Here is a 24,721-nt window from a genome sequence, read left to right as displayed (position 1 = left end):
CTAACCATTATCAGATCTTGCCTACTTTTAAAAACAAGAAAATAATTACCTCCCATTTTGCTCTCTACTTTTCCTCTTTGGGATTATGCTCAGTCCTTCTTCTCCTTTAGTGGGAAGGAGATGGAGAACATGTAGATGATTTCTACATCTCTAGATCCTGTAGAGGCTGGTAAAGGCTCATACAGAATAGCCTTTTTTTCCTTGCAGTTTCCTTAAAGCAGTGATTGCAGAGATGGTATAGCCTTTAGCACACTTTTCATTGATAGCTTTGATGTGTTTTCTCTGTTTGCCAAATACTTTATTTTCAGAGAGAGTTGCTCTGTGCTTTATAAATAGCAATGTTCTCAAATCTATAAAAAGGAACTATATTTTCTTTCAATGATGATGTCCTAAAAGAAATGTGTAGCATATTAAAGTAGCAGAAATGCTGTAGGAATACAAAATGACTCCCTATCCAGTGTTAAGTATTTGAAAGGTAATAAAGATGACCAACACTAATTCGTGATTAGCAATTTAACAGAAAGGAAGAAACCAACCCTGCAACAGGCAGATAAAGAAAAACCCCAGAACTTCAGTGAGCAAACAGCCAGTGTGTGCTTATTAATATCATAAAGTGAGAGTGACAGGAATGGACCTCTTAAGAGGTTCAGTGCACAGAAAGTTTGGTCCTGGATTGCATCCGCATTACTGGTGACACACAGCATCTGGCTTTGGGTCTTTTGAAGGTGCTGAAAGTAGAGCAAGTCACACAGTCATGCGAGCTTTCTGGGACTGCATCTCCTCCTCTAAGGGTGGAGACTGTGATGAAAATACATGGGACAACGAATCAAATCCGTCACTACATAGGTATTGGTTGTTGTGATAAATGTCATTGTTATTCTTGACGGGAAGTAGGGGCGCTCATTTGGAAAAGGCTCTGGTTCAAAGTTCTCCCTGTTGAGACTTGGTGGTTAGCACCCTCCCGCGCGTTCCTCTGTGCCCTGCCCGTCACAGCCTATGTGTGCGGCCCTGCCTGTGTGCTGATGCATGTGTTTCACTTCCCTGGGAATGGCCTGGTGGGTCCTACCCAGTTCTCCCACGTTCAGAGGACAAAGAGGACACTGAAACGATAAAAGGATGGCTCGTCTTAAGATGAGAATTGACATCAAAAACTAACGATGTACTGCATGGTGACTAACATAACATAATAAAATAAAATTTAAAAAAAGAGAGAGAATTGAGAGCAATTAAAAATTTTCAAATCCGTGGCAAGAATACAGACACATCCCTCATTCCTCAGTGTCTAGCTCACAAAATCTTCATTTCCATTGAGAACAGAGCAAAAATGCTGCCAATTCAAGATAAATAGTCACTTTTGGATGGCAGCTCAGTTGGGTTCAGATTGTCTCCTTACCTCCCTTCTTGGGGTAACCTAAGTTTCGAGGGCCCTTCCATCTTATCTTGACCATGGGAGGAGTGTCTGGTGCCTGTACCATCATCATCCTGGTGCTGGTCCTGACAGGCCTGCTCTTCAGGTCCCCTGCGGTGAGACTCCTTCCCTCACAATGGGGTCCACAGCAGGGCCCTTTGCATTTCCTCTGTCTCTCGACCCCGGCTCTCCTGGCTGCTGGCTTCCGTCAGTCATGTCTGCGTGCCTTACGTGGGAGGGGCCACGGCTACAGAAACCTTGAGATTGCTGTTCTGCATCATGCTGGGGGTATGTGTGGGATGGTTATACATCCTGTTCGGAGGGACATTGCCATGGTTGCCTCTTGTTTCTATGTGATTGTTACTAACAATACTGTCTTCGCTGCCTAAAGTGTCCCAGTCTCATAGGACTGGGGAAGGCACCCCTCCAGGCCCCCACGGCCAAACGCCTCCCTCATTCATTGTCTCCCTCCCGCTCAGGTGTCTTCTTGCACACAGAGCAAGTAGGACCGGCACCTCAACCCTCATCAAGTCTGCTCCAATACTCCCATCGTCGGGCCTCCCGTTCGTTTTTGGCCTGAGGGAAGGGAGAGGAGGAAAGAGGAGGAAAAGGACACTTAGGCAGTCAAATATGCCTCCCCTCTTCCGGACGGCGTTCTAAGCTTTCTCTCTTATTATTTAAATGGGATTTTCTAGAAATATTATTAAATGGAATTTTCTAGAAATAAAGCAAAACAAAACCTTTTTTAAGGTTCCTGGCCCTGTCATGGTCCTTCAAGAACTGATGTCAGTGGTGAAGGGGAAAGATGGTAGGAAGGATGCTGACGGTGTGCCTGAAAGGTGGGACCTCAAAGGTGCAAAGGAGAGGGACTAAGAGCAGGTGAAAGGGGGCAGGACCTATAGTAAAGGGAGCGGGTTGTCCAAGTCAGTAGTAAACTTGTCATAAGAGTGTGTCCCCACTAATTCAGCTGATAGGGATGAGAAGAGTAGGAAAGGAGGCTCTCCCTGCAGGCTGTAGGGGTCAGAGGAGGCTTTATGACTGCCTGGAATGTCAATGCGGAAATTGGGAAATGGGTGGGCAGAAAGCTTTACTGATAGGGAGAAAGGGAAAGGAGTGCTGCAAATGTGGTGGTGGGAAGCAACAGACACCTTAGGGGAACCGGGTGGGGGGGGCGGGTAAGCAATCTAGTCGGAGCACATCCTTTGCGCAGCGAGGCAACTACACATGACATTGAAAAGGTGGACTGGAGATAGACGGTGATTGGCCTTTAATATCAATTTGATGAGTTTCAACTTTATTTTCTGGCATAAAGAAAATACTGAAGGGCTTTGAGCAAGAGAGAGATACAATTAGAGCAGGTTTCTCTTGCCCCTCCCTCTGTTTGTTTGTTTTTCTGTTTTGGGAAACTTACCTGTCACGTGTGTGTGTGTGTGTGTGTGTGTGTGTGTGTGTGTGTGTGTGTGTAGACTGGCTAAAACTTTAGAATGATTAGAGAAAGAAAGACCAGATAAGTATTTTTTTATTACGTCATGTTAGTCACCATACATTGTATCATTAGTTTTTGATGCAGTGTTCCATGATTCATTGTTTGTGTATAACACCCAGTGCTCCATTCAATACGTGCCCTCTTTAATACCCATCACCGGGCTAACCCATCCCCCCACCCCCTCCCCTCTAGAACCCTCAGTTTGTTTCTCAGAGTCCATAGTCTCTCATGGTTTGTCTCCCTCTCCGAATTCCCCCCCTTCATTTTTCCCTTCCTACTATCTTCTTCTTCTTTTTTTTTTTTAACATATAACGTATTATTTGTTTCAGAGGTACAGGTCTGTGATTCAACAGTCTTACACACTTACCAGATAAGTATTTTTAAGTCAGCGCTTAGAACTATGCTCAGTGAGGTAAGGGACAATAAGCTGGCCGTGAATGAAAAGTTAAGAAATCTCATCAGAGTCATATAGAAAATAACCAAATGAAAATTTTAGAACTGGATAATATATTATCTGAAATTAAAGAGTTACAGGATGCACTTAGCATAGAAATGAAAAAGTGAGCTTAAGGAGTTATCGATTAAACCATCCAATCCAAAGAAGAGGGGAACAAGAGTGAAAAAAATGCACAGAACCTCAGGGACACGATGAACAATTTCAAAAGGTCTAATAAATACACGTGTTATTGCTGCTCCAGAGAAGGGGAGAGACACTTTGTAGAAACAATGGGCAAAATGATCTTAAATTTGGTGAAAGACAGAAGTTTATAGATTCAAGAAGCTCATCAAACCCATGCAGTATAAGGACAAAGGAAACTGGAGCACATATAGTCACACTGACCAGAACCAAGGAGAAAGAGAAAATATGGAAAATGGCTAGCAAAATCCAACACCCTGCAGACAAGGGAAAATGACGACCACTGACTTCTCATCAGGAAATATAGAGGCCAGAAAACAAGGCAAGAACATTTTTAAAGTGATGGAAGATGAAAAAACTCAGGATGGATACCTTTTAAGAAGGAAGGTGAAATAAGGTATTTTCAGGTAAAAGAGAATTTCTTGGTACCAGACCTAGAAGAACTGTTCAGGGAAGTTCTGACTGTAGGAAATGAAAGTAAATGGAAACCTGGATCTTCAGGAAGAAGCCAAGGGCATAAAAAAAAGGTGAACATGTGAGTAAATACAAAAACTATGCCCACTTGCGCCCAGCAAACTCTATTCTCCTGCATCTGCTCAGTCTAAGCAAGGAGCACAAGACAAAATTCTTCCCATCATTCTTTTTTTTTTTTTTTTAGGATCTGTTTATTTATGGGGGGGGCAGAGGGACAGAGAGAATCTCAAGCAGACTCCCCGCTGAGTGGGGAGCCCAACATGGGGCTATGTCTCATGACTCTGAGATCACGACCTGAACCCTGAACCGAAATCAAGAGTTGGAGGCTTAACGGACTGAGCCACCCAGGTGCCCCTCCCATCACTCTTTTATACTGCTTTCCTGCCACCAACCCACCAGGAAATTCTGTTCTTCTCATCTTCAAAATATGTACACAGAGTCTTATGACTTTATAACCGCCACTATTCACTCAGTGTATTCACCCCGCAACACTGCCGTCATCTCATCTCATTGCAACAACCTCCTAATCGCCCTCTGTCTGCTTCCCCGACTCCCTACAGTCTGTTCTAGCAAAGCAGCTAGTGTGATCCTCTTCATACATAAATCTGTGTGTATCACTTCCAGTCATCTTCTTCTGTAAGCTCTCCATCTCGGAGATGCTGCTGGATGGATCATTAACATATCATTGTTAAAGGACACCTCATTGTGATTTTTTGTATATACCCAAGAAGACATTTAAAGAACTGAATAATTTTTACTCTAATTTAAAAAACCCCTTTCATTTCCATTAACTTATTTATATGAACAAAGTTCTCAGAACATGTCTTCAAAAATGGGAAAAAAAAAAGAGAATAGAATTGATATTGAATCTTATCTCATTCTACCAATGAAGAATATTACTTTATGGATACATGACCTAATTCAGAAAAAAAAAATTCAACCCCATCCGTGTCATTAAAAGAAATGTTTTCAATAAAATTTTACTTCTCATGTTAAGCAATAATTTTTCAAAATTTAGAAATCTAATTTTGATCAGCTATGTCCAACAATAGTTATCATGATAACTCAATCCCTAGGACATTTTATAACACTTAGAGTCTTATGGATATAGAAAATAAAAATTTTAATATTTTTATTTATATTCATGTTTTTCTTCCAGAGAATTATTTGATAAGGTCATCTGTAAAATATTTTCAAGCATACAAATATTTTACATCAGAATAAAATTCTGGGTGAGAAAATGTACTAGAAAAACAAGTTCAGGGAGAAAAAGGAAGAATGTAGAATTTCCAACTGCTGAAGAAGAGTGTGTTCATGAATTTTTTAAAAGGACGATGATAGATATCAAATAGCCATGGGATTTAAATTCCATTGGATACATTTGAGATAGTGATGTAAACACTTTATTTTTAAAGCTGCCATACTTATGGTATGCTGGACATGGCATCTTTGGCCACTATTTAACTTTATGATGACAAATGTTATACATTTAAAAATGTTTAAGATGATAGTTTTTCAAAATTTTAAAAGGGAAACATAAGCAGAAAGTTTGAATCCTAGTGCTGTAATAGTATCTAACCTGGAGAATAAGTATTAATACTTATTAAATGTTAATATATGCCAGACACAGTATTTCACACATATTTTGTGAAATATTTATCATAAGGGTATGAGTAATGTCCTGGTTACTATTACTGCACAATAAATAACCCCAAACTTAATGGTGGTAGTAAAGCAATCATTTTATTTATCTCACAATTTTGTGGGCTAGGAATTTGGGAAGGGCTTGGGTGGGCCGTTCTCACATGGGGTGTCCTATACAGTTGCAGTCAGGTGTTGGCTGGGACTGCAGTCACCTGAAGGACCGACTGTGTGGGGATGCTCAAGTTGGCTTGCTCACCAAGTCGGTAGTTGATGTTGGCTGTTATCTGGGAGCTCAGTGGGCGCTACTGATCAGAGCACCTCTGTGTGACTCTCATCACCATGATGAGAGTGAGATGGCGCCATGATGGCGGTGAGACTGATCTCAAGGCAGTCAGATTCCTTATAAGGCAGCTGCTTTCCCTGAGATGAATATCCCAATGGTGGCAGGTGAAAGCCATATGGCTTTCTGATGTAGCATCACTTCCACTATATTTTACTGATCAAAGCAGTCACAAGCCCACCCAGAGTCAGCGGAAGGAAAATAGACCCCACCTGTCAATGAAAGGGGTGTCAAAGAATTTGAGAGCCATGCATTTATTTTTCTTATTAATTTTAAATACTGCTATTTCTGTAGCATTTTGTTTCTAATATTATTTCATGTGCCCTTTTTTTTTCTAAGTCAAGACTTTTTTCTTCATTTTATCTGAGGCTTATCTTCTTTTTGTCTTTTTATTTTATTTTGTTATTTTTTTTTCTTTTGTGCCCCTGGAGTTCCATCCTCTTCCTTTCCTGAGTGCCTGTGGACAACGAGCTTTAGCTTGTGCCCAGGCTGGGCGTGATTTTCCCTTCCTGACTCAGCCCTACTTTCTTCTTGCCTCCCTCCCTCCCTCAAAAACTTCTATGTTACCCGGCTTCAGAATATTTTACTTGAGAAAGGCCTTTTGGGGGAAGGACTGGGGAAATCACTATGGTATACACTTACTATTGTACTGTAGTATCCTTCCTTAAGTTACCTGGCTTCTTCTTTTTTTTCATTAGCATGTGAATTTTTCCTAGCTCAATACGGTAAGGTTCAGCCTTGTTCATTCTCCTTCAGTATTGTATAGTGCTTAGCCTCTGTTGGGGACTTCCTAGGTAGAAATTAAAAAATTATAATGACTCAATAAAAGAATGAATCCAAGATTTGTATAGATATAGATATATACACACACATTGGTTAAAAAAATATAGTGAGATTGCATTAAAAAAATTATTTCTCTCACCCAAACACCCTACCCCTGGCAACGACCGATCTGATCTCTGTATCTGTGAGCTTTCTTTTCTTTTCTTTTTCTTCTTTATTTTTGGGTTCCACATATAAGAGAGATCATGTGGTATTTGTCTTTCTCTGTCTGACTTATTTCACTTAGCATAATGCTCTCAGTGTCCATCCATGTTGTCACAAATTACAAGCTTTCTTTCTTTTTTATGGCTGAATAGTATTCTTTTGCATATGTGTCTTTGTATGTGTATAAGCACAATTTCTTTATCCATTCATCCACTGGTGGACACTTAGTTTATTTCCTAAAAAATATTAAAAGTAGAACTATCATACGACCTAGTAATTCCACTTCTGGGTATTAATTCAAAGAAAACAAAAACAGGAACTTGAAAAGATATGTTCATTGCAGCATTATTTAAAATAGCCAAGATATGGAAACAACCTATGTGTCCACTGATGGATGAATGGACAAAGAAATTGTGGTGTGTATAGACAATGCAGTATTATTCAACCATAACAAAGAATGAGGGCTATGTTTTAAAACTGCCACAAGTAGATAATTATTCCTCTTTATAGATGAGGAAGGTAAAAACATAGTGAGGTTAAGTAATTTGCCTGAGATCATATTGCTGGTAAGTGATGGAGTTAGGATTCAAACCCAAGCGGTCTGACTTTAGAGCAGAGCTCCTAAACACAACAGCACTGCCTCCTAAGAAAGGCATGCCAGGGGAGCTGTGAGACCCCTTTGGCTGGATGAACATAGCTCCCCTCCCCAGTTCTACTCCAGAGCCTCCTATGGACACATGACCAACAATATCAAACTAGGGAGGCTGTCCTCAGAGTCCACACTTGGAGAAGTCTATTGCTGTGGATACTGTTGTTGTTAGAGCTCTTTGATAGCTCAAGGGATGAGGGGCAGGGAGAGGAATTGGGGAGGCTGCCGCTGCTGGTGCTCCACGTTCCTCAGCCTCCTCCATGTCGGGTGGAGCCGACCCTGGTACTTGCTGGCAGCTGCCCCCTTGCCCTTTGCTCCATGTTTCAGGTGACACATTGCTTTGTGGTCATAGTTCTAATCCTAACTACTCTAAACAGTTTTACATAAATATGGGAGAGTCCGTGTGGTGTGATTTGCTGTCCCCTCATTCTTGGCTTTGATTAATTAGCAGCCCTAGGGATCCTCAAAGGCATCTATATGATTTCCAGAAGAGTTAACTTTTTAAGAAGAACCTTGTCTTTCCTACTTTCTCTCCTGTCATTCTCAGAGGCTATAGAATTTCACTATTCCTCTCAGATTTTTAATTTATGGTCTTGCATGGATAGAGAAATTCACAAACTTTCTCAAGTTCTTCACATGCAGCCGACACTGCGGCAGTTGCTAGAGGGACTGATGTTGGTTGGTGGATGCCTGGGTTTAATGGGTCATCAAACAACTTTATGGTAAACACCTACATGGGCACTGACGTCATCATCCCTTGAGTTAGGACAGATCGGTGGGCATGTGTGGGTCAGTCCCATGGGGCTTAAGCACAAGGGCCATTAACTGAACTTTCTTTCCTTCTTTCTTTCCTTCTTCAGGGCTGGTGTTCACGGGCCCTGGGCACAGACATCCCCACATCCACATCTGCACACACGGGTTCTTAACACTTTCTTTCAGTCTAATAGTTTTGGCACTCCAACTTCAGCCTCGGTCTCCTCAATTGTAAAGTGCTTCTCAGGCCTTCTATCCTTCAGAGGTTCTGAGAGGGTCAGTTACTGAAGCAGTCATGGTGGGCTTAACATTCTTCTTTGGGAATGAAAGAATGTTTGATGTATGTTACATGGTTCCCTGACATTCAAAAAGTCTCCCTCTCCCAGAGGATTATGAAATAAGTTAAACATTATTTTAAGGCTTACACAAAAGGAATGATCCCCCCCCCCCCCCCCCCGCATTGACATTGTTAAGCTTATTTGAAGAAATTCACATCAAACTCTTAAAACTCTAAAGGGACTCTAATTAAGAATGGCTAATGAACCTCTAGGTGTCATTTTTTAAAAATATAACTCTAACATGATGACCAAATATAATTTACCAACCTTAATGATCTAAGGTTCAGATTTTTTTACATGAATTCAATCCAAGCTTCCAAGAAGAAATAGCACCACATACTTCAACATTCCAAAATTGTTAGGTTTTTTTTAAATTCCCATGTTGGAAGATATCACAGGTAGTGACCTCCTTAGCGCTTCCTCAGGAAAGTTAGAGATAACCTTTCCTCCCCAGCCACAGACCTGGCTCAATTACAGGTCTGTGGCAGGATAAGGTTAAGGGGATGGGGGGAGGACAGGGAAGAGGAGGGAGACAGAAGCAGAAAAATCAATTCAAATTACTTGGATGACAGTGACTTAGAGTCTCCTCTGATAGACAGACAGGAACCGCCAGGATGCTGGCCGCCCGCACCGGAGCGGCGGGGAGTCAGACAGCAGAAGAGCACACCAAGTTAAGGAAACAGTCTGGGCTTTCCATAGGGGGCAAAGACAAATCTCCCAAGAAAGCCCCTGAAAATGGGAAAGACAGCAGCCTCAGCCCCTCGGGGCGAAGCCAGCTCAGGGCGCGGCAACTGGCTCTGGTGCGCGAGGTGGAGATGAACTGGTACCTCAAACTGTACGAGCTGTCGGGCGAGCACACGAGCGCCTGCACCACCGGCATGCCCCACAGGTAAGCCTCCGACCCCCGCAGCGCCGGCTTTGCCAGCCGCCACTCGTCAGAGCCCGTGCGAAGTCTCTTGCTTTGTCCGCGCTGCTGGCGATCTCAGCAGCTCTCATTGTTTTGTGGATGATTGACCCTTCAGAAGGTGTAACCCCAAAGAGCAGGAACTTGGTGAAAATGGCAAATAATGCTCCCGGGATGGGGATTCAGAACTGCCCACCACCCCCCCCCCCCCCCCCCCCCCGCTCCGCCCCACGAAGGAGGCTGTAGGCGCTCCAGAGCTGACAGGTACAAGGAGTGTGGCATTCAGATTTGTCTTTAAGTGAAAATCAGAGGAGTTGGAAGATTGCAGGAAAGGCCCCTTTCCAAAACAGCAACAAAAAAAAAGACTTGGCCATCTGTTTTTTTTTTTTTTTTTGCGCTTCCTTTACCTTGAAAACTTAGGCGTGAAGGAGGGAAATGTGTTTTGCTTGTTTGAAGAGTGGACAGCTGAATGGTGTGAATTTGTTGAATGAGAGCTTAGTCTGGCAGTGGGGGTGTGAGCCCCTTGTCTGAGTAAGGAAGACAGTATCAGGAGAAAATGGCACATTTAAAAGAAAATAGGTAAGTGCAAGACAAAGCTCTGTAGATTTAATTTCTGTTCTTTTCTCACACTCAGCTTCAAATAATGCAGAGCAGAAAGAGTTCACAAATCTCAGTGTTATAAGGCAAAAGGTACTGAGCAACAGCATTCCGAGTCCCGAACTTTAAGAGTGCTTATTCCCTATAATCGTTACAAAAAAAAAAAAAACCTCTTAGGAATGAAAGACAATTTTGCAAGAAAAATTATTGTGAAAATAAAGCCTAAAATAACTATTTTCATTAAATGGTAATAAAAATTAACTAGAAATAAAAAACTGTTGTGACAAAATGGTCCAAGTATAGAATACTTCTTTTGTAGAGACTGCATGGTAGCATAGAGATCACTGAATACATTCTATTTATCAAAGCATCCCAGTGTGCTCTGAGCTGTCCCCATTTTTATATCTCTAATTCCAAAAGCATACCATAGAAAAATAATTTAGCAATTGAATCAATTTATTTAGCCATTGATGCCTGTAGACTAACAGGTTGTTGGACTACAAACTTCAAAATGCCTGAACTTCCCTTTTTCCGTTCCCTTTTCAAGGCAGGAATAAAATAGATATTTCCAAATCTAAGCCACTATTTTAAAAATCAACATTTAAAAAGTAGAACAAGATAAGGTTTCTAGAAATGTTCTGTGAAATACATTTACTATTTATGGCCAGAGTGATTTATCTGAAACTCTTGTAAGCTGTTGTGCCTACATTTGGGGTACATGGAGGAAGGACCCAGGAAGAATAGTCTCAAGTCAAAGAAAGCTTGAATGATCTGTCAGTGTTGGGAACATACTTCATATCTGTCAATCTTAAAGCTATCATTAACGAGCTTCTGGAAAGAGTTAAGTGGCAAAGGAAAACCCTGATAATAATTTCCTTCTGTAACACATTCTTTTACTTTCTCTTGACCGCAAGCTTTTTCTTAAAGGAGTTGTACACAGGAATTGTATGATCCTGTTTTATGTTCTGTTTTGTGATCATAAAATTCCTACTCTATTATCTGATGGTGGAGTGACATTTATCAGGTCAGGGGGAATATTAATTAAGGTAACCATGTTTAGCCAGCAACTTCTGGGAAAAACAAATATCTCCTCTTTTTTGCTTTACTCAAACAATAACAATTTGTCCTGTAGTCAGAAGAGATGACCCAGAATTAATGGTTTCCATGGTAATCTGTGGGGCAGTGTTATTGATCATTGATTTGCAGTAACTTTGGGTGCCCTTTGCTTAGGGAGATGTTAAAGAACAGTGAAAATCATGTCTATCCTACATCATCAGAAACTAAAAATGTCCCCTCCCCCTTTCTTTTTGCAACATGATTGTTTCTAGGAGGAAACTAGTGTGTGCAGTTGGAACTGAGTCTATTTAGAAATTAGATTGACTTCGGAGCTTTATATGTGCATATTTCAGAAAAAGACAATTTTTCTAATCGTCAACTCCTTTCCTTTTTTATACTGCAATGTTGGAACTACTTACCTCAGTTGAGTCCTTGAGATCACTGGGATGATGACAATTACCAATGATATAATCCTCTCAAAGTGTAATGTAGGTAGTAGAATGTGCACTCTGCCAAGCCCCCCCTTTTTTTTCTTTCATTTATAAATGAAAAGCATAGCCCAAGAGTGGTAATTCTGTTAGAGACCTGTATGTAGAATACAAATATGATTCAAATAAAAACAGACGTGCTCATCTGTGAAACCTTACTTATAGGACAGAATGTGAAATACATTGACGAGTCCTTGAAGATATTACACATTTACTATGGGCAAGCATTTTATGGGTTGTTAGTTAATGGCCATCAATAGGGAAGTGCTAGAGGGCTGTAACTCCCATTCCCTTTCTGAGAGGATGGAGTGAAAATATTTTACAGCATGTTAATTCTAGTTCATGAGGGACTTGAGGATTGTCTTATCCTCAGATTCAGTGATAACCTGTATTTTTAAAAAGGGTATTATTAAATGATTAGAAGAAAGCATTAGAGATTGAGAGGGGTCCAGCAGTCCTGGTATATTTAAGAAATGAAATTGCAGGAAGCAGGGCAGAGAATGCACATTTGTCTTGTGGGAAATGGTTCTGACCCCCGTTTCTGGGGCTGTGTCTACATAAGACTATGTATGAAACAATCTAATATCATTTGCTTCGTACTAACTGGCCATTTTACAGAGTTGACTGATCACATTGTGATGGCTCGTGTATTTTATATGATGGCTCATTCCTCTGCATAGTGAGAAAGAGTGGTGCAGGCACTAGTGTCCTGAGGTTGGAGGCAAAAAGTTGGCTTTAAGTTCCTGTGCAACTGTGGATATGATATGATATTTATTTATTTATTTATTTATTTATTTATTTATTTATTTATTTATTTATTTATTTATTTATTTATTTATTTATTTATTTATTTATTATTTGAGAGAGAGAGAGTGAGAGAGAGCACAAATGGTGGGCAGAGGCAGAGGGAGAGGGAGAAGCAGGCTCCACATTGAGCCGGGAGCCCAATGCGGGGCTCGATCCCAGGACCCTGGGATCATGACCTGAGCTGAAGGCAGACGCTTAACTGACTGAGCCGCCCAGGTGTCCCTCTTTGTTGTCTTTAAATAACAGGGTTTTTTTTCAGATTACAAAAGTAGTGTCTAAATTTGGTAAAAAATTTTGAAAACAAAAACATCTAAAGAAGAAAGGCAACTATTGCTAATAATTGGTGTGCGTTTCCCCAGCCTTTTGAGTTGGAATCATAACTATATATTCTGTTTTCTACCTTTTTTTCATTTAATATTATGCCAGTTCATTTTATTATCTTAAAGACAACTTAAAAATTTCTAAGGACTGCGTCTTATTATATTATTGTTTTGCTATTCTTAATTTGCTTACTATTTATCATTATTGTAAATAATACTATAATAAATATCTTTATACAGATTTAAAAAAATCATATCTCTGGTTATTTTCTTAGGCTTTATTCCTAAAAGTGTAATTAGTGGGTGGATATTATATATATTATATTACAAATACATATATACACACATACATACGTATTTATTCTTAATGTATGTCGAGCAATTGCTTTCTGGAAATATTTTCTCAGGGTGCTCTCCCACTGGCAATATTCAAGGATACCTATCTCATTGCTTTCTCTATATACATAGTGTTTATATGGAATCCATAGCATTGAGATTTTTTAAATTTTTTAAAATTCCAGTATAGTGTTATATTTGTTTCAGGTGTACAGTACAGTGATTCAACACTTCTATACTTTACTCAGTGCTCATCATGACAAGTGCACTCTTTAATCCTCATCATATAGCACTGAATTTTATAGTTAAACAAATTGTTGGGTAAGTTATTTAACTTTTTTGAGTCTCAATTTCTTTGACAGCAAAAGAGGACTAATAACATTATAAAGGATTGTCGGTAAAAATTAAATGAGATAATGTAAGAGTAATGTATTTTGGTTTTGAATTCTCTAAAATAAGGGTTGAAATGTGACCCCATATTGTGCATGGTGTCTTGAAAGCTTATGAAAGTAATTAAGGATGGGGTGACTCTTAAAATATCTGGCAAACATGCACTTCACCTAGCACCTGACAGCTGAGGATCCTGTTGTGCTCAATTAATACTTATGAGATACCACTGTGTGCTCTTAATAGAGACTTTTTGGGGATTCATACAGTCACAACCTCCTGGGGAAATGTGACTTGGGGGTAGAATACAAAGAGCTCTTAAATACTTTTTAATACAGTATTAACATTCCAAACCATAGCTGACTGAACCTATTAAATTGAAATGACTGGGAACATTTCGTGGGGCAAGTCAACACACGAATGAACAGTTAGCTAAAGCACTTCAATAGTGACTTCTACCAGCTGATTAACTGTTTCTTCTTAAGCAGAGAGTTACACTGAGCCACATTTCTAATATTTTCTCTTTTTGCTATCAAAACTTGACTTCCTAGACATCATTTACTTCTGCCTACTTCCAGAGGATCAGATGTGGTTCTCTGCGAGGACAGGTAGTTCTCCAAGGTGAGTTTTGGTGGATGCTCTTCCTGCCAATAGGGCAGCAGGTGATGCAAGAGCTTAGCAACCTCTGGCTTGAGTTTATGCAGGAAGATCTGCAGTTGAGAATCAAGCCTGAGATCAGGGAAGTTACCACAGGAAGTTAGGTACAGCCTCGGGGACATAAGACTTGTACTTAAATAAGAAGTGCTATAAAAAAGAAGGTCATAAAGCTCAGAGGAGGGAGTGAGTGCCTCCAGCTGGAGTGCTTGGATCTGGACCTGGAAGATGAGCAGGACGTAAGCAAGATGAGGTCGGGGCTGGGGAAGACAATCCATGTGGAGGGAAGAGTGTGAGCTAGAGTGTGAAATGGAAATGGAGAGCTGCTTCTATTCATGAGACACCCACAAGTGCCCCAGAAAGGTTCTTGCAGGCTGGAGCTGGGAGTGTGGCCAGGAGAATGGAGGGATAGGAGACCATGTGCAGAAACTTGAGAGTCAGACGGAGACTAGGCATGGAGGAGAGGTAGTGCGTGCAGGCCACTCTCAAGAAGAGGCAATGGAGACGAGAGGATGATAGTTGAAGTCTGAAGCAGGGTCCAGGGAGGAGTTTGCTGCAGAAAGCTGATCTGTAGATTTTTTTTTGGCAGAAGGGAAGATTCTAGTGGGGAGAGAAAGTGTGCAAAACAAGTAATGAATCCAAGTCCCCAAAGAGGAAGAAGACAGAGTCAAGGGCACTAAATGCAGGTGTTAGCTTTGGCAAAGGGAAGTGTTGATGGAGCCCGATGATGAAGAACATGCCTCTGGAGTCCCATGGTTTGCAGGCTGCATTCCAGCAGTGTCACCTACCGACCAGAGGCTCTGGGCAGGGCCCCTCATCTGACAGAGGCAGTTGGCTTGGGGGTTAAGGCCATAGTCCAGGAACCAGGCTGCTGGGTTCAAGCATTGGCTCTGCCACTGACAAGCTGTGTGACTTAGTTTCTCTGGCTGTTAAAGGTGGATAATGAGAACACCAATGCTATAGAGGAGATAAAATGACTTAAATAAGGAAAGCACATGCGGTCTGGCCCATAGCAAGTACGCTGTTATATGAAAGTCCTTACCAGAGTTGCTGTCACATGCTCCGTGCCCTTGTTTTTATCATGAAACGATTACTGGATCTATTATTAGAGATGCCTCCCCTTTCTGGAGTGTACTAACTCTACTCTGATTCTGTAAATGGGTACAAGAATACCTAGCTGAGAAGACTGTTGTGAGGATTCCATGAAATTATGTAAAACATCTGGTAAAGACTGGACATGCAATCATTTTTGGTCCCCCTGTTCCCCCCCACCCCCCGCCACTGATTGAGAACACAGTGGACAGTAACAGTAAAATGGTATCAGGAACAGAATATAGTGAGATGGAAATGAGCTACAATGGAATAACTAAGTTTTTAAAAAAGATTTATTTATGTATTAGAGAGAGAGAGCGCAGGGGAAGGGGCAGAGGGAGAGAAAGAGAATCTCAAGCAGACTCCCCGCTGAGTGTGGAGCCCAATGTGGGGCTTGATCTCACAACCCTGCGATCATGACCTGAGCTGAAACTAAGAGTCAGACACTTAACGGACTGTGCTACCCAGGTGCCCCAGGAATAACGAAATTTTTAAACCAGTATTTTGTTTTCTTAGAAAATACTATTGATTAGATTCTTTTGTTATTAAAGAAAAAGCTCTTTTCTAAAGGATGATACATATTTCTTTGAGCAAGCATGTTTTCTTTAAGGTTATAAATCTTAGAATGTTTATATGAGAAGTCACCTAGAAGTATCTTTCCAGAGATGTTAGAACATGAAGATGTTTTTGTATATTTTAACTATGATTTTAGACAAGGAGCTAGAAAGATTGCTTCCTCGCTCTTTGTTCTGTTGTTTGGTATGTTGGTGCAAATCTTAGACTCTAGAATGACTGGATGAGTGAGAGGGTGAACCTCAATGGGGCAGGCGTTAGATTAATTAGAGGAAGTGCCTGGCATCCCAGCAGCAGCCCTAGGGGAAGGGTGGGATTGCCATGGTTTCTAAAGGTGATGTTGATGTCCTTTTGACTTAAGGGCCAGGAGGCTGTCAGTGCCCTGTGCAGCTGTACCCTCATGGGGGTGAGTTGGAAATAGACATCCTCCACAGTAGTAGCCAAATACCTAGGGGCTTGCTTCAGTCTGCATCCCTGTGACTACTTTTTAGGTTACCTTAGGAAAATGTAGGCAGTTTCTCAGTTTGATATTCCTGTTAACTGGGTCATGTTCGCATGTGTCCAGTCCATTCTGAAGGACTGTGGACACACCGAAGGCAGAGTCTATGTCTTGGTCTTCTAATTTGCCCACATGGTTCTTCCCAAACTGGATGTCAGTGGGTTAGAGAGAGCACAGCAGCTCTGGTTCCCCCACCATTCCTGGGGGTGGGCTCACGTAATGGCTGGGGCGTTTGGTTGAGAGGTTTGCACTTATGATTCGAATCCCATTTTGCCTTGTGATCATAGTAAGGTTTTAAAATTCTCCAAAACTCAAAGTCTTCTCTGTAATATGAGAAGACTAGACAGGTTGATCTCTCGGGCTCTTTTCAGCTCTGAGCCTACATGGTTTAATGATATCATAATTCAGAGTACAGGGCTAGAGTTTGATTTCCCGCTCACTGACCTACACAGGGATTGTGCTTGTGTTATCTCAGCAAGGAAAAAGAAACATGTTGATGCTTTGTTCTGAAGTTGTGGGAGCAGGAGAACATTCTCCAGTATTTTTTTTTTTTAAGATTTTATTTATTTGACAGAGAGAGACACAGCGAGAGAGGGAACACAGCAGGGGGAGTGGGAGAGGGAGAAGCAGGCTTCCTGCGGAGCAGGGAGCCCGATGCTTGGCTCGATCCCAGGACCCTGGGATTGTGACCTGTGCTGAAGGCCGACGCTTAACAACTGAGCCACCCAGGCGCCCCCATTCTCCAGTTTTTAAAGTGAATTGTTTTAGTAATTGGTTGAGCACTGCTAGGTATGTTTGATTTTTTTTTTAAGTTTTCTTTCTTTTAGGGTACCTGGGTGGCTCAGTCGGTTAAGCGTCTGCCTTTGGCTCAGGTCATGATCCCAGGGTCCTGGGATGGAGCCCCGCATCAGGCTCCCTGCTCAGCAGGGAGTCTGCTTCTCCTTCTCCTTCTGCTGTTCCCCCTGCTCTGTTCGCTCTCTTTGTCAAATAAATAAAATCTTCAAAAAGTTTTCTTTTTTTAAAAGAAGATTTTAAAGTAATCTTTGCACCTGACGTGCGGCTCGAACTCACAACCCCGAGATCAAGAGCCACATGCTCTACTGACTGAGCTCGCCAGGCACCCCTAAAATTTTCTTCAATAGAAGGAGACAGAGTCACACAAACACCTTCAATTTGTAATGTCCCTGTTAGTGAAATGTCTTCACATACATTATCTTCTGTGCTAATGGTTTTATTTTTATTTTCATGAGTATTGGGAAGAAATGTATAATTTAGACCTCTAACCTATGAACTCATGGCCATTATGGCAGAGGACAAGGCTAGGTTTTAAAATAAATGAGTCAGTTGAAAGGAAAATATTCACTGAATCTGAGTTAGAGGTAGAACCCAGATCTGACAAGCATTCTGAAGGTGGGACGCACAGGACTATTTATTTAATCTCCTTCACATGCATCAAACATCTCTAACACATCACTTCTTCTGCCCAGGGCTTTTTATAGTCATCCCATTGAATTCATATAACAGCCCCATGGACTTGTTATAATGCACATCCCTCAGTGAGGAAGAGTATTCCCTTGCTGTCTGTTGTTGGTTATTGTTTCTTCCTTTCTCATTAAGGGGGTGAAATATTCCCTGGATTGTCTCTTTGCTGGATATGCTCACATACATTCCAGGCTAGCTGTTCGAGCCATTGCTAGTCTACTCCCTGTCTAAGGTCAGCCTTCCTACTTCTTTCTCTATGTACTGAAGATTCTGCTTCTCATGGGTTGGGGCAACGTCATGTGGTGATTTTAAAATTTAGCCTTAGTCCTACAGCTTAATTTCATTTTTTACAGCTTAATATCATTTTGTACAGCTTAATTTCATTTTATACGCTTAATTTTTATAATATACAGCTTAATTTACTTTTTTTTTTTTTTACATTTGCCCCACAGCTTATTGTGCACTTCGGTATTAGCCAATGAGAGACGTTGTGTACCTTGCCTTCTCTGTGAGCCTCAGGGCCTACCTAAACTGGGGCAGGCAAATGTAAGCTCTGATGTCAGGCATGAGTCCTGATTCCACTACACATTATCTACGTGACCTTGACCTCAGTCTCCTCCCTTGTAAATGGGAATGACAATACTGCACATTCACAGAGTTGGGAGGATTAAGTGGGAGAATATCTATAAAAGTTTCAGCACAGGGGTGAGGGCAGAGAGGACCCTGGAGCAAATTCTATTATTCCCACCCTCCCCTTTGGAGGCCATTAGCCTTCATCTGTTATTTTTTGCCCCCACACTCCTCTTTTTGCTAGATTCCTTCGGAGAGCTCCCTAGCCTGGGAAAATACGCCAACTCTAAGACAATGATCTTGACATGCTGCTTCCCTCCTTGCTTCGCTTAGAACTCTGCTCTTCTAAGATTTTCATTTACGCCCTCGCTTAAAATCCTTTCTGATTAACCAAGGATTAATATCTATCTGACATGTCCTCTCTCCCTCCACAGTGGATTGGCCCCTTGTCTCTAGGATAGAAAGGCCTAGGTTTAAATTCTGGCTGTGTTGTGGGCCAGTTGTGTGAATTTCAGCAGATCATGTCTCCTCTCTGAGCTCTAATTTCTCTATCTGTATGGTGAAAATAAAAGCATTTGCGTTATCAGCTAGGATGTTAAAGATGGGATGAAAGTATATATGTGAAAATGTTATGTTATAAACTGCTACCTATATGTTTGCTATTGTATTATTTTATTATCTTCTTTCTGACACATTGGCTCTAATTCAGTCTAGAACATGGCTTGAGGAAATGATTTCCTCTCACCTGCTTTTCTAGCAAACATAGGGGGTAAATACAGCCATACATCTTTCCCAGACCCTGGATAGGGTTTCTTGAGTACATTGACAAAGAACAGGACACCTGCCTTGTTTGATTTGATTTTAGAAAAAATCAGCAAGTGCTTACTGAGTCCTTATGATCTACTGGGCACTTTCCTTAGACTATTCAATTTAATCCCTCCCAATAACCTGTGAGGTGGCTACTTTTGCTAGCTCCACTTCATGGGAGAAAGCTCAGGCTGACAAAAGACCCTGCCCTAGGTCAGATGGAAGGAACAGACAGAGCCAGTACTTGAACCTGGGTGGTCGGCCTGCAGATGTCACCTTTTAACCCCACAGAACACTCCCTTTCCCTGGTTTGGATTGATTATAGATCACGACCAAGATGTCGCTTGAGTAATTTTACCTTTCACTTTCCATCGCAGTATAAGGTACCCTGATGCAGGGTGTGGGAGTCACAGCTTCCCCTCCTTGTCTGAGGTCTTGAATTTGGCCCTGCATGTATCTAGCAAAAGGCAGGGGGAGGCTGGGGAGCAGCTTGGATGGGGAAAGAGTCACTCAGATGGAGAGCAAAGGGCTGCATCGTAGAGTGGACTGTGAAGTTCAATATTTATTCAGACTTCTCTCCCTGGAAGTTATTTCCATCAAAAGAGCTGGTTAAGAGCAGAGGCTCTGGAAGCCCCCACATGGCATCCTCTGTTTGATGAATGTAACTACATTTCAGATCTTTGGCCCTCTCCCTCTCACGCGAGCTCTGAGAGGATACAGACGGTCCACAGCCACTGCTGCCTTGGCCTCTCCAATTTTAGCTCGTGGTTGTCACTAAATGGCATGTGCTAATGGGCTGCCAGAGATTTTCGCTGTTGTGTGAGGTGCTTCTGCTTTGTGGGAGGAGGACCCGGCATAGTTTTGAGAGGCACTTGCTCACATCTTGTCTGGAGATGACAATTGAAGCAATGCTGCCTTCCCCACAGCAACCCCTCAAGCTACACGAAATGTCATCAAGTGTCAAGTCTCCCCGTTTGGGAGAAAAATCTCCATTCCAAGGCAAGAGAAATGGGGAGTTTTGTGTGCATTGTTACACACATTGCAACCTAATTGCAAACAGAAACTTGCCAAATATTTCTTCAGTCACCAAGAAATTAAACTGGGCTCCCAACCAGATATCCGATTCTGGTTCCCAATCCAGGAAGAGTTCTTGAATGCTTATTACGGTTAGGTTATAAGTGAATACCCTTCACTAAATAAAGTCCATTGATTTTATTAAAGATCACTCTTGCTGCTAAATCCTGAAACTTCAGGGACTTGACCTAAGAAAGCTTATTTCTTACTCATGAGAGTCCAGTCAAGAGTAGGAATGTCCAATCAGTGTGACCCAGGCTGATGAAAGTTCTGTCACCTTCACTTTGGTGTTCTAAGATGGCCAGTGGCTGAGAATGGACACTGATCCAATAGAGAGGAGAGAGTATGGAGGCTCATGTGAAAGGCACTTCACAGGCCAGGCCTGTAAGTGGCACCTGTAAGCAGCAGTGGCATTGACTGGAACTCAGTCACATGACCATTCTGAACAGCAAGAGAGGCTGGGAAATGTAGTCCAAATGCATACCTAGTAAGGGAGACATAGACATGGTGAACAGCTGGCCAGACTCTGCCACAAAGCCATGGTCAGAGCAGAGGAGGTGCTAAAGCAGAGTCTGTTTGTTTCCTAGAACCGGGAGAGATGAAGGCGTTCCCTTACCCTCAATGTCATTCTCTTTGTTCCAAGCCTGACGCACCAATCCTATCGCACCAGCACCCGATGAGAGCCACATGGTGGGTCCATATCTTTTGGCTTCTCTTCTTGGAACTTACTTTCCTGTTTTCCTGAGAAGGCTAATGTCCCTCAGAAACCTGTAGATGGCGATCTGATAACAGCTTGTCAGGGACTTGGATCACAGCCTTGCTTACGTCAATCCATGAGTGCTCCGCTCTCCTTTTGAACCTCTCCGAGCTTTTCTTATTGCCCTGAGAATCACTTATAGATGGGTGAGCCAGGAGCCTCCCTGCAGCTCATGTTTTATTCCTCCCCCACTCGGTTGGGAGATGAGGTTGCCGGAGTCAGCAGGTCATCCCTTCCCATGGTAACAGCCACAGGCTCTGGCGCCACAGACACGCACTGCTATCTCATGAAGTGGGACCAGGCCCATGGAAACAAAAGTCAGAGAGCACTTGTTGAGAGCCAAGAGAGCTCATTAATGTAGTCTGTTATTTCAGAACTGGTCAGGTGTGTGTTTTTAAGAAGAGCTTCCATGATAGTCTGTTCATTCAAACAATGTCATTATCACTCGTGTTTTTCTAGAAGGCACCTATGGGATTCTTGATGACGGACAAGCCAGTCACTCTGTTCCCAGCAGCAGGATATGACATGGTTTTGAATGTAATATGATTAAAGAAAATGGCCTATCATTTATGGTGTACTGACATTCCTTCCCTAGCTCAACAAGAGCCTCAAACAAGATACATGTCCATTTTTGTGTGGAATGGTGAGGAATTGGAGGAAAAATTGGTTAAGAGAATTTGGGTTTGTATTCAAGACATTTTTCTTTACTATAAATATCTCCCATTTAAGTTACTTAAAAAAAAAATCAAAGCCCAAAGTGTATTTTGTAGCTTAATCTTCATATGGAATTTGATTATAGCAATGAGCATTAGTAGGAAACAAACTGTCCAAAAGGGCTGTTGAATTATTTAATCACCTCTGGTTCTAAGGAGGTGATAGGATAAACAATTCCGTAAGTGGGATGCATTTGAAAGATCAGCTCTTTCTGTCTCCAAGCTTAGTAATTTGAATGATGCAACTATCCAAACACCAGTTTCTTGTTGAACAAATTACTAAATGCTTAAATCTGTTTATAATACTTTAGAAATTCCAGATGGTCATTTATCCAAAAGAAATGGCAAAGAAGTATCAAGTTGAAATGTGTTTTTAAAGTATTTTCAGTTAAATGAAATTCCAACGAAGTCAATATTCAGAATTCAAGGATATTCTTTTATAACTATATATGTAATATTGAAAGAATTTCTGACAAACTAGAAAATGAAACAGAAATTCATTCAAGAGCTTTGATCGTCTGTTATGTTCAATTCTGGGGATGCGGGGGGTACATAAGGTTGAGTCCTTATCCTGAATAATCTTGGGGTCCTTTCAGGGAAGATAAGAAAGAGCACAGGACAGTTTTATTGGTGTGATCTGAGAAGGGGGAATGAAGTGCTATGGAAATGAAGGAGTGATTAGTTCTGCCAGGAGGTGGGGAGACAAAGGAGAGAAATGTTAGGAAGAAATAAACATGAAATGTACCATTTCAAGTGGACTTTTACAAGGATGTGCGGGAGCTCGTGAGACCCCAAGCCAGCAAGGAGGCAGGTGGAAAGTCATGTGTGGTCTGTGGCTCAAGAACAAAGTTGATCTTTTCTTAGGCTAGTCATCAGCTAAACCACCAAGTTGCTAGGGATGGAAAAAAGCTTGTGAGAATGGGCAAGACAATATTTCTAAATGGAGCAATTAGTCACAATTAGGTCTTGTTCATCTGACATTGTCAGAGAATGGAAATTTTCACTCAAGCGATTTTCCTGATACCTGAAACTTTCTAATTTAAGTGTCAAGGCTTTATTTTAACTTTTTAAACCTGAAGAAACAACTTGACAACTCCAGTTTATCTTAATAAACGTCAGCTCTTGTGTTACGTTAAAATGTCCTCAGGGACTATTAAGGAATGTAGAGCTATTTGCCTTGAAAATTAGAGGCTTCATTTTGCTATTTTATTTTTAAATTTTGTCTTCTGTATTTCCCCCTCCATTGCGTTTTGTGTATCCTCACCTTGCTGTAAATTTTTCTTATTGCTGTCAGTATGCCTGCCTCTAATAGTTTTTTTCATCTAATTTTCTACCTTTACTCTGCTGAGGAGTGGGAAATAAGAGGCTCTGTCTTGCTTGAATTATGACCAAGAAAGAGTAAATGGTTTATGAATTGAGGTACTCTCCCAGGAGGTTTGGGACATGGGCTTTGTGATGTCTTATTTGTTTATTCTTGGTTGTGTTTTATCTAGCAAGATTGCTAAAAAGGTGACCTCTAAAAGAGGCAGTTGTTACTTTATTTGAGCTAGTGTTTGAATCTGTTTGGGAAAATGCCAAATGCTGAAATTGTTTCATGTTGAAGTTTATCTTGGAATAATCCTTAGGGATTTTAGAAAAACAAGCCACGTAGAACACAATTTTTCAAAATGTTGATAGGACACTGGTACTCTAGATTTTATAAATTTCCCAGCAGACAGACCATACTATCACAAATAAAGTAAGCAAAGTGAAGCTATTCATTTGTCTTCCACAGCAGAAACACACTGAGGGCTTTTCAGTGGATCATTTTTTCAACTATACTGCCTTGGAACTTTGGTCAATGATTGAGCATTTATAGTATTACATGGTGAAATGACATTTCACGAGGCAGTGTGGTCTACTTAGGAATTTAAAACATATAAGCTAATTTAGCTTACTTACCTCTGCAGAGGTGGTACTGTTTCCCTCATTTTTCTGAAGAGGAAACTAAAAACTCAGAGACACTCACATCACACAGTAGCATATTGTCGGGCAAAGATTTTTAAGCCCGTCTGTCGGACTTCCCAGCCCAGGCTTCTGGAAACTTGCACTTTATTCCAGTTCTTACAATAACTGATTCCAAATGTTCTCTAATTTATGTGGATGTTTCTTTCCTTATTTGTAAAACAAGAAAATCTACCCAGTTGATTTCTAAGACTTCTCAGAGCTCTGGTTAGAATCCTAGATTTTTTTAGATTTTTGTTAAGTGCCTCGGAGAGGTTGATGAAGAGGTAGATTGGTTCAGACGGAATCATGCCAGTAAGACTTCACAGCGGGTACATTGTATCACAAAACTGAACCTGTACCATTTTAGGTCTGGCTTTTACAGCTGAGATTTTATGGCTGTGTCCCAACCTCCCAGCCTTGTCTCTGACAAGTTCCAGACCCCAAAAGTGTGTGTGTTAGAAGATGGGTGAGCCCACGGCAGAGCACGTGGAGCGGTGACCGCAGAGGTGTAGGAGTCTTTGCAACATGAAAATCTGCTTTGAGTCGACGCTTAAGGAGTGATGGAGGGACTTCTTACCAGATGAAGAACAAAGTAACTTTATTAAATAATCCTTCACTTCTCTTTAGAAAAGAGGAAGTCGTATTTAAAGCCATCCCATCATTTTGCAGCCCTGCAACCCATAGTACTAAGTCCCCTGAAAACTCTCGCTTGCTGCATCTCTCTGTAGGTCAGCCACGTAGAGCTCTGCCCGCTGTGCAACACTAGGGGGCACTATCCGCGCAGACTACAATGTCCGCGGCTGTCCCTGGAGTTGCGTAATGCGGCAGATACAATAATAACCACCATGTCTTGGGACGTTTCTTCTGTGCCAGGTGCGCCAAACGCCATATTTCCTTTGATCC

At 41.5% G+C, this 24,721-nt stretch overlaps 1 protein-coding gene and 1 long non-coding RNA gene across 3 annotated transcripts in view; one reads left to right on the top strand and one right to left on the bottom strand.

Moving 5' to 3' along the window:
- Positions 1–5,738: 5,738 nt before the first annotated feature.
- LOC112830259 (uncharacterized) lies at positions 5,739–23,957 on the bottom strand. Of its 2 annotated transcripts, XR_012380031.1 has the most exons (4): positions 23,774–23,957; positions 11,693–11,858; positions 6,632–6,779; positions 5,739–6,446 (listed from the first exon to the last, which is right to left on the bottom strand). It is a non-coding gene; the product is annotated as an uncharacterized lncRNA (long non-coding RNA). The 2 variants fall into 2 exon arrangements; XR_003209876.2 differs by lacking the exons at positions 11,693–11,858; positions 23,774–23,957 and adding an exon at positions 9,278–9,415.
- The window catches only part of KCNAB1 (potassium voltage-gated channel subfamily A regulatory beta subunit 1), a 394,841-nt gene continuing 379,425 nt past the window's right edge, over positions 9,306–24,721 (top strand). The window contains exon 1 of the mRNA XM_025879955.2: positions 9,306–9,605. Coding sequence (XP_025735740.1) covers positions 9,331–9,605 — 275 coding nt within the window. The 5' untranslated portion in view covers positions 9,306–9,330. The remainder of the gene's footprint in view (positions 9,606–24,721) is intronic.

The sequence above is a fragment of the Callorhinus ursinus genome, unplaced genomic scaffold (genome assembly GCF_003265705.2).
Source record: "Callorhinus ursinus isolate GAN/ISIS: 27379988/994484 unplaced genomic scaffold, GSC_fseal_2.0 scaffold1, whole genome shotgun sequence".
In the NCBI taxonomy this organism is placed as follows: domain Eukaryota; kingdom Metazoa; phylum Chordata; class Mammalia; order Carnivora; family Otariidae; genus Callorhinus; species Callorhinus ursinus.
This window is presented reverse-complemented; position numbering and strand designations above follow the sequence as displayed.